The sequence below is a fragment of the Uranotaenia lowii genome, chromosome 3, assembly GCF_029784155.1.
Source record: "Uranotaenia lowii strain MFRU-FL chromosome 3, ASM2978415v1, whole genome shotgun sequence".
NCBI classification, from domain to species: domain Eukaryota; kingdom Metazoa; phylum Arthropoda; class Insecta; order Diptera; family Culicidae; genus Uranotaenia; species Uranotaenia lowii.
This window is the reverse complement of record NC_073693.1, coordinates 301,315,934-301,329,584: the sequence shown is the minus strand read 5'-3', so window position 1 is coordinate 301,329,584 and position 13,651 is coordinate 301,315,934. Positions and strand designations below refer to the sequence as shown.

The 13,651-nt window shown below is 35.7% G+C and overlaps 1 protein-coding gene across 1 annotated transcript in view; it reads left to right on the top strand.

Annotated features, from left to right (window-relative positions):
• Positions 1 to 7,538, top strand: part of LOC129755856 (titin-like) — a 502,203-nt gene extending 494,665 nt beyond the window's left edge. The window contains exon 12 of the mRNA XM_055752546.1: positions 3,582 to 7,538. Coding sequence (XP_055608521.1) covers positions 3,582 to 3,759 — 178 coding nt within the window. The 3' untranslated portion in view covers positions 3,760 to 7,538. The remainder of the gene's footprint in view (positions 1 to 3,581) is intronic.
• Positions 7,539 to 13,651: the final 6,113 nt, after the last annotated feature.

Below are 13,651 nucleotides of genomic sequence, written 5' to 3'. Positions count from 1 at the left end.
TTCCGGTAACCTCCACCGGTATCTCCACTATCGGATGCTGGCAATGAAGAAGATATGAAGTGAGGAACCGGTCGATTAAATGGTTCTCAGGTATTCAGTCGGTCACTGCTGCCACCACTCCGGATAAGCGCTACTGCCTTTTCCCCGATGAATGTACCTGATCCTGCGCCCTTTGCTCTATTTTTTCCAGTGTCGGGTTGCTACTGAGCTTTTCGAATCGGACAGACTCGGAGGAAGTGCCCTGCTGGTCATTTCTGAAATGGCAAATTTGAGTACCAACCTTATTCTTTGTTTTGCTCTAAGCAGCCACCTTCCGCATCGCTATCGTTGGTATTGCTGCCATCTACCATTTCTGTTATCTGACTGGAAGCACCTGATCCAAATTCTAGAGCCGATCGGTTGTTTTCCCTCAAAACAGCTAGCTATTTCAGGGCTTCCGCCGAGGTTCCGGTTGTTCTGTTCAGTATAAAAAATATAGGTTAGTTCCGCGTTGATTCAAAACATTATTTTTATTTTTCATTAGTTGAATTCAGCCGATGCTTACCCGTATTGTTATCAAATAATTAATACTCCTGGAGCTGTACAATTCTTCAACCAACTAAATTCATTCGAACTCAACCAGCAGCGCGTAAGGCCGATGACATAGTGAATACGATGCGATGCGATGCGGTGAATGCGGTTCAATGCGGTGAACCACATTTGATGAAAATGTATGTGAATCGCTTAAACCTGACATACTCAACGCGGGGAAGCAGATGTCAATTTGTTCCGCCGCTCGAGTTCGCGTAGGCTGCGTCCGTAAATTTTCCGCCAATTCGCATCGCATCGCACTCACTATGTCATCGGCCTAAGAAAAACAAGCGAACTGTGCGTCCAAAGATGGCCACTATATTGCAACATATTGCGGTTGAAATTTAACACATTTAAAAAATTTTCCGTTAGAACTTTGGAATGCTTAAAATTGAGCCGTACACTACGGTTAAAAATCAACATTTATGGCAGTTCTTTCTGAAATCTCATGAAATGGTTCAAGAAAAGTCATTAATGGTTAATAAAATATGAGCGTGCTGGCACTGTGGCCACTGACAGACTCCCACCAAAAACATGCTGACACAGGAAATGATTTTCCATATGCGCCAACGGGTGCAAAGCTCTCGTTGAACACGAGTAATCGTTGAGAAAAGATGACGGTCTTAAATCCATCCAACCGCGCTTATAACCTGGAAATTGATACAAAGATTGATTAAAAAAATCCTTATTTTCAAGAACTTACTTTTTGTAGGTCAACAGAGAAAACTGCTTCATCCGGTAGTACGGTTTCGCCAGCAGTCCGATAGGCTAGTCTGGATTCGTTTGCACGTTTAAGATGTTGTGCATGGTCAGAGCAAACGGTGCAAACCTCAATTTCTGAGAACTCATTTTTTTGTGCTGCTCTGCAGCAGCACAGGTCTCACTCTCTTCGTGCTCTAGCTTGACGAATGAAACCTTACACTGTTTGACCACCTTGCAGTACAAAGAATAGGATTTCTTCAGGATTTTCCTTGGCCATGTAATCATCATGTAAGGATTTTTCAATAAGATCAGATGGTAAATATAGCTGATTCGGAGCATGTGCACGACGGTAGTGGGAGATAGTTGGACAATACTCAAATGTTCCTTGATAGCCTCACGTGCTTTTCGATTCCGTTGATATTTCCCACGTCGTTGCACTGGAGGTCCATCCTGCGCAGCCCGAATGCATCTATAAATCACATTACTGATTTTCAAATTAATGAATGAATTAACTATAATAATGCATTTTGAATCTTATGTACAGTTTTCGCGGAATCCAAGCGAGTTCAAAAAAATTTCCTGCAAACTGCTACGGGTTCGTTGCTGGCGCTTGGAAGAGTGCATGTAAATGCAACACGCTTCACCACGTCTGTCGTCACGTTACGCTTCCGGCGCCGAGTAACAAGTGTTGGATGGGCGTATTGTCAGATTAAATTTCCTTGGCCGATATTATCCAAATCCCAAAATGCCTGATGGAACTGTAATCTGTTGTCCCGCGTGAAATTCTCGTTACACTTTTTCCGGTATTCGCAAATGTCCAATATGGCCATTAGCGATTGACGTCATTTTTTTTTTTGCAGACCACTCCCGCATCCTTGCATTTTTGGTTTTGTTCCCGGGTTTCCTATTTGGACGCACTTCGAAAAAGCTACTAGAGCTATCTGTTTCACAATATTCAGTATCCATTAATAATATGTCGTTGCACATTCCACCGGAACTTTCCCCAAGGCCGTGTCCGGATTGGTTGACCTCTTCTGAATCACCTTTTTTTACGGTTACAATACTTTCATCACCTGCCGAAAATGCGTTGGAAAAAATTTGCTTCGCTGCAAACTGTCTGCGCTGCCGGAAATTGCTCTGCTGTTCCGTTTTCTTGGTCGAAGTCATCTTCTTCGTCACTAGATTGTCCATAAAGCTTCAAATAGTCTAATCCAGACATGTTTGCTTTCATTTAAACTGCAGATCACGAGAAAATAATACCATCAGTATATAACACAAGCGTCGCGCACGAAATGCCATAATAAACAAGAACAGCTTTGAAAATATTCGCGGTGTGACGAATATGCGTCCTTTTTTCGACTATTCATAGAATTTAGCGGCATAAAGAATGGATCTTCTTAAATCTGGACGCACTGTTTATTATACCATAGCGCTACTAGTTGTCGTATCTGGAATGTTTTGACAGTACTTTGTTCGGAAATGTTTCTTCTATCAGTGCTGGAAATTTCATTACGATTCGTTTTGTTCCAAAAAAGTTACACGTGATGGATTTAGGACACCCACGTCAAAAACCCGACATGGTCGGGTTCAAAAATCGCGAAATCGTTAGAAATGATCAAAGCAACCGTGTGCAGCGTTCTCAAACGTTTCCGTGAGATGCATACTATCGATCGGCAGGTTCATACCAAGCGTTATAGTGGACCTAAGGATCGGAAACTGCATTTGAAGGTGTTGAGAACGATCAAGGTAAACCCAGGGCAGTCGGACTATGACAGGCTCAATGGCGACGTGTCGTGGCCTTGCTATTCGCCGCACAGAGGCTGCAATTGAATTGCAGTTTAAATTCAAATGCGAGAAAATAATGTGCAACGTACCTCGAATTTGGAGCTCTCAGGCATACTTTGTGGCCTTCCCATGCAATTTCCCCGGGCGACTTTTTCTAGCTAAGAACTTGCGCGGCGATCTGCACTTTTTTCACCCCGGAATCTCGGAAGCAACAATGACGTTTCGGTCGTTTTTTCCCGATTTTCTCACGCTGATCGTAGTTTACTCACTCCTTTTAAACACGGAGTATTTTTTTTCCATATTTTAGGTAAATTGTTTGAACAGGCTTACTGAAATCTACACGGGGATGAGTTTTTATGTGTAAATTTTTCCAAACGCTCGTATTGTGTTTATTCTAAGGACTAATGTTAGCAACACAGCTTATGTAACAGGTTTTCTACAAATCGGAATCAGTCCAATTCAAACAAGGTGCCACAATAAACAGAAAACCTAAACACGTTTTTTTTTTCTATTTCTACCCTCAGATTCCGCCGGCAGTTGAAGGGCATCGAGGAAAGCATTGACGAACATCCTTCCATCGTGCCACCACTTCGGCGAGAAAACCCTCGCCTTCCGCCACCGCTCATTTCGCCCGAGTTGGTCATGTACTGTCAGCGAGTATACGAGTTCCGGTTGAAGCGGCTACTGAAACAACCCTCCTAGTGCCGGCGTCTGGTGGTAGTAGAACGGTCAAGCCGTAGTAAACCCATCCCGGGAAATCTGTCTACCACCAGCACGACGACACCATTGCCGCCAAATCCTCAGAAGCAAATAGAGCAAACCACAAAAACAGCAGTGTCAACGATAACATCATCAACAACAACAATGGTGGAACAGCAACAATCAACTCACATATCCACAGATGAATAGGCGATTTTTGAAAAATTGTGGTCCCAGTTTTTTGCAGGAACGCCTACTGCGAGCGCTTGCCCTATACACACACACGTACTAATACATGTACACAAACAATAGGTACTAAAAACTCTAGGAAACATACACACACAAAAATAAACACACAACAGAAAGACCCTGTTGAGCATATATTTATTAGTATAGGAGTAGTCATTTATCGAGTTCTAGTCCCGGGAGTATGCGCGAAACAATAGTTATGATGATGAGCGGAATGACACAAACACTAACTTACACAAAACAACAACTACATCTAAAGTAATTCAAATTCCAAGCCTACTGATTGTGTTTTTATGTAGGGAAACGTACTTTTTACACGCTGATTTTTTGATACCTTTTATTTGGGAAAACCGACTTTTGTTAATGTATTATTATTTTTTTCTAACAATTTATTTAAATATCTTTATTATTTGCTTACCCATGTGTATAACTGATAAGTGCTGCAAGTTTACACACGCTGATACATATTTCTTTACCTCTTTATTTCATAGAACAAATGAAAGTTTTGTTATAATTTATACCAGTTAATAATATTATTTGTACATACTTACTACATGTAGAGCGTTTTTCCTTCCTCTGTTCGAAAACATCAATAAATCTGATTTACAAGAAAATGCACCATTAGCTAAAGCGAAAAAAGCGGAAAACAAGCAAACTAAATGAATCAAAATCAAAATCTATTCTAAAGGAATCAGTAACTCTTAGAGTAAACGAGTTGAGAAAACCATACAAAAAATAAACTATACCTACTACTAAAGGAAACAATCGAAACTTTCGAACAATATTTATTGTGCTACAGTAGCGAACAAAAACAAGGCGCCACATTAAGTGAAAAGAAGAAGAAGAAAAAACATCATCATTGTTGTGTAGGTTTTGGCGTAACAAAAAAAAAGGTAAACAATTGAACCGATAATCTTTAGGAACCGAGCAGTGTGTGTGTAACGAAAAATAAACAAACAAAATTATAGGGAAAAATATTGTAACCATTACTTTGTTGTGAGTCGCTAAAAAACTTTAGAGCAGACTGTTCGGAATGTTTGTTTTCTAACTTTGAATCAAACGAAACGCACTTTTTGGGATAGATTTTCAGTGGATTGGGAGTGGTGGAAAAATGAGAACCAAGAAAAAAAATTTATTTACATTAGCAAAAAATTATATGTTGATAATTCACAACTATTGTGAGTTAGCAAATAATCTAAATTATGAGTAATCTGAATTTTTCGTAAACTGTATTCTGAGTAAACTGGATTCTGAGTGAACTAAATTCTGTATTTTCTAAGCAGAGATGTTAGGTGTTCTGATTAATCAGGATTTGTCTTGATTTTCGAGAACCGTTCTGATTTTTGAAAACCATCAAATTGTTCTGATTTTTGAAAATTTGTCATAGTCCTGATTTCTACTGATTTTTAATAAACATCTCAATTTTGATTAAATTTGTAATTAAACAATATGAAATTAGAAGAAATCTGTAATAAAATATTTAAACTCGTTTCACCGATGATAATTTTCGGTTCAGATGATATTTATATGGTGTTTCTCGATATGAACCGCAAGACAGCCAAGCAAGACAGCCCTTGTATTTCGCTTTCATTTATGCAATCCACACAGAGCTGAATATTATTATTCCATGAATTCAAAGCTGTCCTGGAAAATCCTGATTTTTTTCTTTGCGGTGTCTGATTTTTGATAAATCCACCTGGCACCCCTGATTCTAAGGTAAATGTTTGAGTATCTTGAATGCTGAGTAATCCAATTATGAGTAATCTGGGTTCTAAATTACCTTAATTCTAGGTAGTATGAATTTTGGGTAAACTAAATTCCGGATAAACTTAGTTTTGATTAAACTGTAATCTTCTTTCTGAATGGACTGAGTTCTAAGTAATCTGAAACTTGAGTTATCAGAGTTTCTATTGAACTTTGATTAATCTGCTGAGCTCTGATAATTTTAAGCTTCGATTTTGAACAATCTGAGTCCAAACAATCCTGACCCACTGAAAAATCTGTCATATACTTAGAAAAGAGTTCCACAAACTTTTTAGTGAATTTTGAATAAGTGAAACGATTTCAATTTTTAGCGTAAAGTAAGTGTTAGTTATCTCAAATATTTTGAAGAGTATTTCAACTATATTTAGAATTTCCCCAACAAATGAGTTAGTTGAGCTAATAGATTGAAACGGCTGCTTACGTATTTTGCAGAACCTTATCATTTTACTAAAAATTTGGAAACAAAATAAATAAACACAAATACCAATCAAACTAAGTGCGGAACGTAAGAAATTAAATGGTATACACTGAGTTGATCTAGTAAAAACAAAACATTACCTACTACTCCAAATATACACACATTTAAAATATAAAACAAAATTGGCGGAAAAACAACTATTATAACTAACAAACAAAATTAATAAAATAAAATCATACCATATACACTTTTAGGAAACGATACACAAAAATGGTTTAAAAATACGGCTCATACACACATGCGAAACAAAAAAATAAAACAAACAAACACTGGCATAGAAGATCAACAAAATTTACGACAACAACAACTACAAGTGAACATTATCGTGTAAGTAGAAAAGGTGCAAATTATTTCATATGGAGGAGTTCCCACAAAACCCAAATCCAGAGGAAAATTGAAATTCACTGTTTTCTAATGTTTCCCAAAATTTTCACTGGAAGAAGATTTAATTTGTTTCGTTTCCTAAAACGAATTCTTAACACATAATCTATGATGAAAATTCCATCTTTTTGTATGACGATGTTATTAAATCTTTACATCACATACTTGGTTTTCCTTCCGCGTCGATTCTCGATTAGGTTTTCAGACATTAACAAATTAATAACAAAAACTCCCTTTAGAAAGTTGTTGTTAGCTTTTATTTGCTTGTAAGAGAGAAAACACAAGTAGAAACTATGGGTTTCATTAAGATCACATAAAAGAGAGAGAGAAAAACACAATCGGTCTACAAATAAAGTACCCTAGCGATTACGTTTAGACTATAAGTTTGTACTTTTTGTATTATTAACTTTTATCTAGTTTTCGTAGCGTTACACAAAATATTCAGAATATCTCTCTCGATTTTAGTCGCGCTTTCTGTAATTAAAATGGATGCTTTTTTCCTTCTGAAGTTCTAGTTCTAGTAATTTAGCAGTTAAGTCCTGATTCTAAGTGCTCCCTCGAAGCCCTTTGTAAAGAGTACACTTACGATTAACTATTATTGGTGTAATTTTTTAAGTGATCCAACCCTTGTTTGAGTGCAGGAATTAAGCAAAATACAAAAATTAAGAAACCACAAACAAACAAATCTGGCTAATACTAAAAATATACAATTACTATGCATATGGTTCTGACGCGATAAAAAATAACTATTGCGCGAACAATGAAAATGAATTGTTAGATTGGAATATGCATAAGTACATACATATGTAGCCGGCTAGTGGGAAATTAAGCAAGCAGGTTAATCCAACAAACACACACACGAAATACTATGTGACAAATGAAATTGGAGAAAAAATAATCAAAAATTCAACAGAAATCGACAGGAGTTTACTTTTAAATACATCCGAAACAACCTTTCGACAGTGTTTGTTAAAAATTTATATAAAACAGATTTTTGTACTGATGTTTAGCCTATTTTTCGCATCGCAAAATTCTTCTGGTAGTGGCTCCAGAGAGTTGGTCAAACGAATCTGGATTTCATCGATCAAAAGGTTTATTTTGAGTATCAATGTGAATTGAAATATGTTGTCAATGTTTTTCAAAGTCCACTGTGCGCAATAAAAAAACGAAAAAGTCTCATTTTTCATATGCGGATAGCTTAATATTCATTTCAAAGAAAGCTTAAGAATACCTCATTAACTAGCTTTTACAAAAATGTTTTGATAGTACAACGATACCACATTTTCGATGTATTAGAAGTAAAAAATTAGCATCGTTAGGCTCTCAAAACATTTTTTGAAAGGGTGGCTAAACGAAGTATCATTACCAACCTACACAGTAAATTTTTGCCTCGATTTCCAGCAAAAAAAACTGCTGGAAAAGTTCAGCCATCCAATTTTTGCTGAAAACCAGCAAACATTTCTCGTTTTTCTGATTTTTCCAGCACTTGATCTGCGTTGCTGAAAAATCTGCAATCGGTCTGTCGAACTCGAATTTGTTATTGTTTTTGCTAGTTATTTTTCGTTGCGCGCGAATAGTGTTAGTTTGTTTTTCGTTTCTGCAACGGTCAACGAATTTTATTTCCTTCCATATTCCAGCGACGAACCATCAACCAAAGGTGCGAAAAGCGACCGACCCACTGGCAAATATTATTTTATTTTGTCGCTCAAGAAAAATGAGCATACCAATTTCACCATGAGCGTATTATATTGAAATTTTAAATCTAATTTAGAAACCAAAAATTTCCAATTGTTTTTTGAAAGAAAAAAAAAACTGATTTCCAGCAAAATAGATAGCTGGTTTCCAGCAATTGAGATTACTGGATTTCCAGCAATTGAGTTTGCTGATCGTTCTCAGCAATTCAAATTTCTGGAAATTTTGTTGGAAAACCAACGGACAAAAATCAGCAAAATTTTGTTGTGCCTCAAATGTGGTATCCATTTATGAAAAGTGAGACCCAAATTTTGCCATTTTAACACCTTTATTCGGGCAAAATTATACCAAATTTTACTTCAAGGTATGATAACCAAATTTGCCATGAAAGTCTGCTGAGGTGAGCTAGCAAATAAACTAATTTCGAACTCCTCAAAACTCGAATTTGTGCAGAAGAGAATGGCTTGATACATGATCGAGCAATGAATTCACCAACCCGAGGAGTCGCACCCAGTTCTCACCCTCAGCACCCTCCTTCCAGTGGGAAGATATGAAGAAGGGAGCGTGGCTCCCACACAGCTTTTTTATGCTTAAAAAAATTAAAATAATTATATTACTAGAACCAAAATTCGAAAAATAGAGTCTTACCTTGCTTCAGCGTACGAAAACTAACAGACACCAATTTGACACCAATTTTTCAGCAAAAATGAAAAGAACACGACCGAATGCTGAAAAATTCAAAACCGATTGCTGGTTTTCAGCAAAAATTTGGATTGCTGAACGTTTCCAGCATATTTTTTTGCTGGGAATCGAATGAAAATCTCAGTGTGCATACAATTATTTTACATAACTTTAGAACTAATCGAACGGAATTTCTTCTATCAAATTGTATCATGATGTTTCGCGATTTGGTAAAAGATGGTAATATTTCATCGATCCATAGTTATACGGCTTTAATTTTTGCAGATAACTAGGTCATCGTTTTTGCCATAGAAAATAAGTGTGAAAATTTGATCTGATCATATTGAAGATAACTGTGCAAAAATGCTAAATGTGGAATAAGAAATTTTTAAATTCAACGATTTTCCAAATTTTTCTCTCGCATAAGATGAAACAGTGGCATATTGAAGCGCAAATTCAAAACAGTTAGTTTTTTGCCGTCGGGTTGAAGTAATACTCGAATCGTTAGTTGAGAAAGAAAATATGCTCTGGAAAATTGTACATTTCTTCGAATGCGTCGAATTAGTGGTTAGTGCTTAGAAAAAAAAACGAAAGATCGGGTCGATTAACGTTTAACTCCGGATGTCAACCCGGGTTTTTTTCTCGTAGCTTGCTGTGATTGATTCTTGCGTTGTGCTGTTACGTTGTACGCGCGAAAAAAAGTCTCACCTGAAAAGAAGGTGTCGAATAATGCGATTTCGATAAAAATTCAAATGCTGGTGTGATGGAAAATTTAGACGAGTAAAAAATGGATAGAATATTCGAAATTGAGAACAAATGGAAGTGAAAGCGATAAGCAGTTTGGATAACTGGGGGTACTGGTCGGATCTCAAGTCGCAGTTGGTCGAAATAAATATTGTTTTTATATTTAATTAGCTGACCCGGTAAACTTCGTTTTACCCGTTACTTAATAAATCGTTGGAAAATGTTTACAGTTCTTTAACTTCTTTGTGCTCGTGAATCAGTTTTCATGAAAATCGTCTTCAAGTTGTTCGAGTTTTGTACCGTTTCTAGTTGATTTTGTATAGGAGCCCCCCTTCCATCAAAAGTGAGATTCTTGAAACTATTATACAAACCATCTCTGACCCTAAAACCCTCGGATGCCAAATTTCACTTCATTCCGACCGACCATTCATACGTGATGTTGTTACAAAGAAAACGCCTCCATTTTTATATATAAGAAGATGAGAAGAAAGGATAACTTTGTATGGGGACTCCCCTTTCATAAAAAGTGAGATTCTTGAAACTATTATACAAACCATCTCTGACCCAAAAAACCCTCGGATACCAAATTTCACTTCATTTCGACCAACCAATCATACGTGATGTTGTTACAAAGAAAATGCCTTCATTTTTATATATAAGATTTGGTCGGTAAAAAATACAGCTACAGGTAAACTTTAAGTGACATGAGGTAAGATTGGCAAGAAGGTAAGATTGCTTTATTAACCAACTATATGCCTTTAAAATATATTTATCAGAACGACCAACCAGTTGCCAGCTGGGCAGGTATCTACACGCATGCGGAATACCTGTCGTAGATTCATAACACTGAGAATGTTATGAATTTTATACGGTTGCGAAACTGTTTGCTCGTTCTACAAATAAGAAACACACATACACGAAATGCATTCATTACATGACAGTTCACACGAAGCCATGGTTTCGGGTATGTGGTAATTTGCATCGAAGATTGGCCGAACTTATAATCTAAAGAATGCAATTTAGCGCATGCGTTGGCGAAACTGCGGTGAATCCGTGCACCCATGGTGAATTATCTACATACATACATACATAACTTTAGAACTAATCGAACAAATAGAACCTAATTCGGCATGGGAGGGTATTTGGAAAGGAAAAATGTTTTTATGAGTATATCAGAACCCTTCCTCCTTCCAATGGGGAAATAGGAGAGGGAGAGCTGTCCTTTTTTACGAAAAAATCGAGCAAATAAAATCAAATTTGGCATGAAAATGTATTTTAGAACAAAAAAAAAATCTATCGATAGATATTTAGTACAACTCACTCCTTCCAGTGAAGAGATAGGAAAGGAGCTCCTTTACATTTTTTTTGGCATAACTTGAGAATTTATCAAACAAATGATATGAGAAATGGTTATATGATTATTTCAACCATTCTTTCATCGGGGATATAGGAAGAGAGTAAGGAGGCTCGCATACTAAACTTCACATGGAGAATGAGAGTACGAGAAATGATTCTACTAGAATTTAAGACACCACTCTTTTTCCAATATAAGTTTATAGGAAAGGGCCCTTAACAATTTCGTTGGCTTAACTTGAGAATTAATCATCAAATGGAATCAAATTTGGCATGTGAAGATATTTGATATCAGAAGATAAACCCTTCCGCCTTGTAGGGAGGGAAGGAGGGGGTTCCATATTTTTTTTTTATTCGCTCAAGTACTTATTAACAAATGTAACCAAATTTGATATGAAAGGGTTTTTCCCTGCCTATTTACCAGTTGGTTCAAATAAAAGTGTAAGTTATCAAGCGACAATAGAAAATTGGCGAATATAAAATAAAATGAAAAACTAAGTAAAATTAAGATCTGATGTCGAAAGAGAGAAGAGGAAAAATGGTTAGTGATTATGTTGTTTTAAAAATATGATGAAAAGATAATTGATGCAAATTCAAAAAAAATAGATGGATCAAAATTTTAACAAAATAATGGAAGAAGCGAATGAAATGAATCCATCTATCCGACAATGTAAAGATATGTAGGTGTCCAATGAACATTTTACCCGCTATCTCAGATCTTCTGGTAGAAAAAAATCTTACTTTAAAAACAACGACATCCAGTTTTTGCTTTGCTTAGCTGTATTTCATTCACCAATGAACCGATTTTCAAAACTCAAATTTAAATTTTTTGTTGTTGATTGAATCATTATTTTCATAGATCATACTTGGTCTGTCAAAATTTCCAGTTCTTCAGTATATTGGAATGATGGAAACGTGCGCTTCGGGTCATATTGACCCGAACAGCTTTTGAGGGTTAATAAGATGGTGCGTAATTCAAAACGTTCCAGAAAAAAAATGTTGAGCAAAAATTAATCGACCAGAACAAAATAAAGAAAGCTTTTACCAGTTGAAATAAATTGAAAAAAAAGTAACAAAAAAAAGAAAAAGGCTAGACGAAAATTGGTAAGACAAAATTCAGAAATAAAAAATGATAATAACTTCAACACAAACTTTGCGGAATTAGACTTGCAAAAAAAGAGATACATAGAGAAGAAATGATTATTAACTGGAAAACGAAATTGTAATAGAGAAAAATTTGATTCGAAAGAGATATAAGATTCTTATATATCATATAAGAACAAAAAGATATATGATAAAAAAGTGGTTAAGGTATGTATATGCTCAGAAGATGTGATTCAGAAGAGAACAACTTTAAATAGTAATTGAAAAAAACCAAAAAAGATGAAGTGATGAAAGATGAATTAAATCGAACAGAAAACGTAATTTCAAAAATTATTGACGGAAACATGTGAACGTAGAGAATATGAAAAATAAGATAATATTAAAATAGAAAAATTGACAATGAGAAATGGTTTAAAAGAAGAAATAAGATGGGGTTTTAAGTCAGGCACTGAAAAGAGATGCGATCGAAGATCATTAAAAAAATAAAGGATAAAAATAATAATAATAAATAGAGGAACAAACGGACTTAAATAAAAACTAGTAAAAAAAATTAAAGTCAGAAAGGAAGACTCGTTGTAGGCAAAGAAAATAAAATTAAAAGAAATAACTTAAAGGAGATGTGAAACGGAAACAATGATATAGAGATGTGAAATTTTAATAAAATGACATGAAGATAAAAAAGAAGAAATCGATAAAAATTATATGGAGATAAAAAATCAATGCGAGTTATACAGAAAAAGCAAGTGAAAACAAAGAAAGGATAAAGAAGTTATAAGTAATTTAAGGTAATAAAAAGAAGAACATAATTTGAAAAAACGAAAACTTGGTTTTTGGTGAGCAAAGGTGAATTAATACCAATTTAAATACGAAAAAAACATACGAAGGCAAAATCTTAAATAACATCAACACACGCAAAACATTCACTCCATAACAGTTGATACGAAGCCATGGGGTCCGGGTATGGTGTACGCGCTGCATTGGAGATTTATCGAACCTAATAATCTAAGAATGCATGTGAGCACATACTTAGGCAGAAACTGCGGTGAATCCGTGCACCCATGGTGGATTACCAACATACATACACACATACATACATACATACATATGTACATACAGTACCGTTCATAATTGTATAGAAATTGGAAGCACGCGCACTGCCACTTCGACTTTGAACTTCCATAACTTTTGACTCTGATGATATTTTTTGATCAAATTTTCTGAGTTAGATAGATCAACTATCACACTGTTATACCACAAAATTTGAGCTTTCTGGAGTTTGTGTGGCCTGAGATAAACTAATTCTACGAAAATCGGACTTTTTGGACTTTTCTCATTCAAACTGCAATATCTCAGGAACTAAACTACATTTTTGTTAAAATTTTGCAGAGTGATTGTTGAAATATAAAGTAAGCATGTCTGAAGTTTTTGGAAAGTTTTATTGATGGGATC